At 39.5% G+C, this 4,691-nt stretch overlaps 1 protein-coding gene across 1 annotated transcript; it reads left to right on the top strand.

Annotated features, from left to right (window-relative positions):
- Positions 1 to 163: 163 nt before the first annotated feature.
- Positions 164 to 4,687, top strand: LOC108382860 (uncharacterized; the record flags this gene model as incomplete). Its single annotated transcript, XM_017639229.1, has 3 exons — positions 164 to 310; positions 2,304 to 2,415; positions 4,394 to 4,687. Coding segments are annotated over 3 exons (553 nt in total), but the record flags the coding sequence as incomplete, so codon positions are not given.
- Positions 4,688 to 4,691: the final 4 nt, after the last annotated feature.

The raw sequence follows: 4,691 nt of genomic DNA, 5'->3' as shown, positions 1-4,691 counted from the left end.
ACTGCCAACAGTGACGTGTATCCCTATACGCCATGCAGCAAACCAATAAACGTGGCGGCCACAAAATCATTCGTAAATCTAACTAATTATTTTTAGTATTTTCGTTGAATTTTTAGTACTTATGTTGTTAATCCCACTACTTTTCTTGTTTTTCTTTATTTAGCATCGACAACGAAGAATGGCGCGAATGTGAGCAGGAGCTGAAGCGATTCCTTGAAGAAGAACGAGCTAAAATGAAGGAACGCTCACTGCGTGTACCAACGCCATTTACATCGGACAAACTGGATATAATTAATATAGTGAGGGCTAGGTAAGATAATTTTTGTAAGACTCCATTACTGATGGAAAATATGTATACGTGAGGTAACAAGTTCACATATGTATGATTGTAAATACATATTTATACTTCAATACTTCTATTCCAAAAAGTTTCGAGCACCAAAAAGTGTACTATTACTCAAGTTAATTAAACAAAATGCGTAGTATTTTTCTGATTTTATTCACATGCCCAGACAATTTCCAAACATTAGTTTTGGTTAGGTTAAATTCCAGCCCGGTGATTATTCCACCTATACATTTTTTATGGTGTCCATTATGCTACCACTTAAAATGCTTTCCTTGAATGATAACCGTAGGTAATCCGTCTAAAGTTTTTAGGTAAGCACCGAAAGCTCAAAATGAAGTTCTGCAGACGGCTGAGGTCCACTCCAGAGAGCTCCCCGCTGCCTCGTAATTCCTCAATCAACTATGGCAATCGACATCCAAAACGACACCAAGTCATACGACATGGGTTCCCAATAGAAAGTGTCTGGTTATCACTCCCATCAAGGCCGAGAGTGATTGCTTAACCAGCTGAAGATTTTTTTTTTACTGCCCGCAGTCGACGACGGGCCAGAATAATTTTGTAGCTTTGCCCGGCGCGGTTTACGCACAATGCTCGCTGAGCCAATTGCGTATTTATATCTAAGTTCTTATAGATATTCAAGAGCAGTCCACAGGTGGGCACAGGGACTCCTATACCCTGTCAGCAAAGCTGGCCTTTAGGGTGTACTGCCTAGTCACCTCATAACCCACACAGTTTCCTACAAAGTCTTGTGCCCTTGGACTAGTGATGTCCTGAGTCAATACTTTTAAGTATTGATCGATATTCGGTACCGATTTAAAAAGTATCCAATACTCTCGATACTCGGTACGGAAATATTAAGGTTTCGAATAAAAGCGCACATAGGCCAAAAATATGGAGAAACGGTTCAGGGGAGACTCGTCTATCAAAACCCGAATGTAGGAGCCAATAGAGCTTTTAATACTGATTCAAATGAAAGATGTATATGTGTCAGTTCGAGGCTATAATGAAGAGAAACTCTTACTTGTTTGAAGCATTTTTGTTCCAGCTGAACCGGACGATATCATTTTTGTAGGCCTAGGGGCAGATTCTGTAACCAGTTAGCGACAATTTTTGAATCGGTATCGGTTTTGTTGACGTATGATATGAAATATTTTTACGTCAACAAGTGCGATATCGATACGAAACTTGTCGCTAACTGGCTACAGAATCTCCCTTCTGAAATGCTTCTTCATCCGTCAAAGCATTTTGCTTGAACCTTGCATCGATTAAGGTTAAAACTGATAAAAAAATATTTCTCTTTTGCGATAAGTTCAAGTGTTTTAGCCGATATCATTATAAATTAGTAATGAAAGTTTTTTCTAAACTTGAAATGCATAGAATGGTGAAGGTTTAATGTAAAGAATCGGTATCGGATACCGAAAAGGAAGTATTGGGTACCGAAATCTTTTTTAAGTATTGGGTATCGAGTATTGGGTACCGACAATTCAGCACATCACTACCTTGGACCCAAATCAGCCTGACTTGGAAGTATTTCGAGGTGACATCAACCAGTTTCGATTGTGCGAGGAGCGATCATAGAGCTTTAATCCTCCGAGTAGAAATTAGCTTTTTGAGCGGTATTACACTAGTTTGAACTTGATCAACCACCTCGTCCACTGATTTCTTAAATACCTTCCGACTAAAAGCGAGTTTCTGGCAAACCGCTTTCTGCTCTACACCCGTCTTCTACCCATTTGTAAATACACAACGGAACCTCTCTTCTGGAGGCTAACACTTTCCCATTCACATGCCTAAGGGATGTGTATAGTTAAGCATCCTATCAAAGTCACTACCGTGCAGTGAACTCATTAAACATTTGACCCCAACAATTTTTTATCCTACTATAATAATTATTATTGATTAGACTATTATTATTTTCTCGTATAATAGTTATGTCTCTGATTTTTATGTATCTTAGGAAAAAATTCCGTGAAGCCGAGCAACGCATTGTGAAACAATTAGAAGAGGGTGCTAAACAAACTCCCAAAGCTACAGATACCAAACTTGGCAAAGAATTGGCTGAGAAGACGGTGAGTGAAAAATGTCATTTATAACTTTTCAAGGTATATATGAATGTATGTGTGCGTATTTTGAATCAATGCCATAAAGAATTAAAGATTTTCGGAAGTTTTGCTTTGATGGTTAGTTTAAGTGGATTGCTACCCTGGTGACTAGCACTCAGCAATTTTTGCTATTTTAATTCCAAAACTCGTGTAAGCGACAGCGATTTGGCAGCTTTAATGAATTTCAGTACGTCATACAGAGATAAGCAGCTGCACTATGAAATATTCTGCAGGAATGGTTTGAAGAGTAAGTCATCAACCTCGCGGGGGCTGGGCACTCGCACAGAAAGTGTTCGACTCCTTTGAGCTGCGATAGAAATTATTGAAGAGTGCACTGATCCATTCAGAATGTACCCCAGTTTCCTGTGCGGACGACTATCAAGAGTTTTGTAGTTATTTTATTTGCTCATTCCTTAAAAAAGCCTGGTTTTAAGAGAGACATATCACACACAGAATAGCCGATCCTCTGTCCAGCTTTCGAATGATAAAGTGCGGCAATACTTCCCTTTATCTCCCTGAGCGAAGCAACCAGGCCGAGTTCGTGGGACACTTTCAGTTCATAGCCACCCCCACTAGTTCGTCCGCTGTCTCGTTACGGTCCTTTTTCAGGTTAATTTCGTATTGATCAGAAATCCAGGCCAGTACTCTCCAACAGTCATCCACTAGTTGAGATCTTACAGCGGTAAAAAAATGCCTGAATAGCCGCTTGGCTATCTGAGAACATATTTACTTACGCTTTCGCGGCTGCATTCGCTTTGATATAACTTACTGCTTCCTTCATTGCAAATGTTTCGGCCTAGAAAACGCTTGCGTGATCTAATTGGCGAATGGATAGCTCTGGGTTATATTTCTCAAAGGAAGTTCCCGCCAATTCGCCAACGCCGCATTCCATTTTTGACCCGTCCGTACAAACAGTGGAGACCTCCAAGAACTGGGCCGATGGCAGAACAACGCCGATGGCTGCAGACCAGCGCCCGCTAAGAGAGTATATATCGGATACACACAGTGTATAATTATTGATTTAATGCCTATTTGTTTCCTAACGTTTTCTTTGCTGCGTAGAGAGGCACCCAGGCCTTTCTTGCGCGCTCTTCAACGTTCAGCTTCGAACAACTCCCTTCACCTCGTTCGATAGATCCAGTTGCGATAACTTTGAAAGTTTTTGAAGTTCCACTTGGCAACTTTACAAACTATATTAGGGGAAGGTCATTTCCACAAGAAAGGAGTAATTTGCCCCTTGCAACAGTGAAAAGTGCATTTTGGCTTCTTTCTCCGTCACCTTCATATCTAGAATAAAGTCTTAAAGGTTTAAATAAAAAAAAAACAAGTTGTATTCAAGCGATTCTAAAACGATTTATTGAAGATGGTTGCCACCTGTTCAAAATTTTGAAGTCAACATAATTAACAAATTAGGCGAAATATTTTATTCTGGGAATACAACGAGAGAAGCTAAAGAAGACATTATTTCGAAAATGAGCGTTGCCACCTGCTTTGGAGGTCAAAATCAATTTAATCAAAAGTAAAAAAAAAAAATTATATGGGACTAAAACCAACGTAGACCTTCAAAGCTTTATTTCGAAGAAGGTATTAAAGAGGGTTGCCACCTATTTTGTAATTCAAAATCCATTTAATTAACAAGTTAAATATTTGCATATGGTATTGAAACGAGTGGGCTTTTTGAAAGGTTTATTTCGAGAATATTTCTGAAGACGACTGCCACCTGTTTAGAAATTCAAAATCCATTTTATTGAACCTTGGTTAGCTTACGAGCCAAATGTGTAAAAGCAGCTCTTTTTTTTAATGTTTGAGAGGCCAAGGATTAACTTGTTCCTTTAAAAGAAAAAATTGTTCAAGCCTTTTAAATGTGCTCACTAAGAAACGCACTTTTTTCTCAAAATTTCGGAAAATTTTTTATAAATTTTCGCCATTTCTCCAATGTCCGCAGGCTGTTATACAAAAGCATGTGCAAGACATCATACAAGCCGAAACCGAAGGCGCAGTTGAATCCGAAGGCAAGGAGGTAATCCGAGAACTAACCGACCGGGAAAAAGAGGACCAACTAAGACGAAAATATTTGGACGATGCTTCAGATATTTCCACCGAATCCGAGGTGCACGAACAAGGCAGCACCATAAGCGAATCGAAGCGACGACATGCAGCCGAGTTGGAAGAAGAAATGGAATTCGATGTAGAGCGTGGCTATCTAATCTCCAAAACACAATTTGAGCAGTTACGTTATCAAG

The sequence above is a fragment of the Rhagoletis zephyria genome, unplaced genomic scaffold (assembly GCF_001687245.7).
Source record: "Rhagoletis zephyria isolate East Lansing unplaced genomic scaffold, Rhagoletis_zephyria_1.1 Rzeph_scaffold_29144, whole genome shotgun sequence".
Lineage (NCBI taxonomy): Eukaryota > Metazoa > Arthropoda > Insecta > Diptera > Tephritidae > Rhagoletis > Rhagoletis zephyria.
This window is presented reverse-complemented; position numbering and strand designations above follow the sequence as displayed.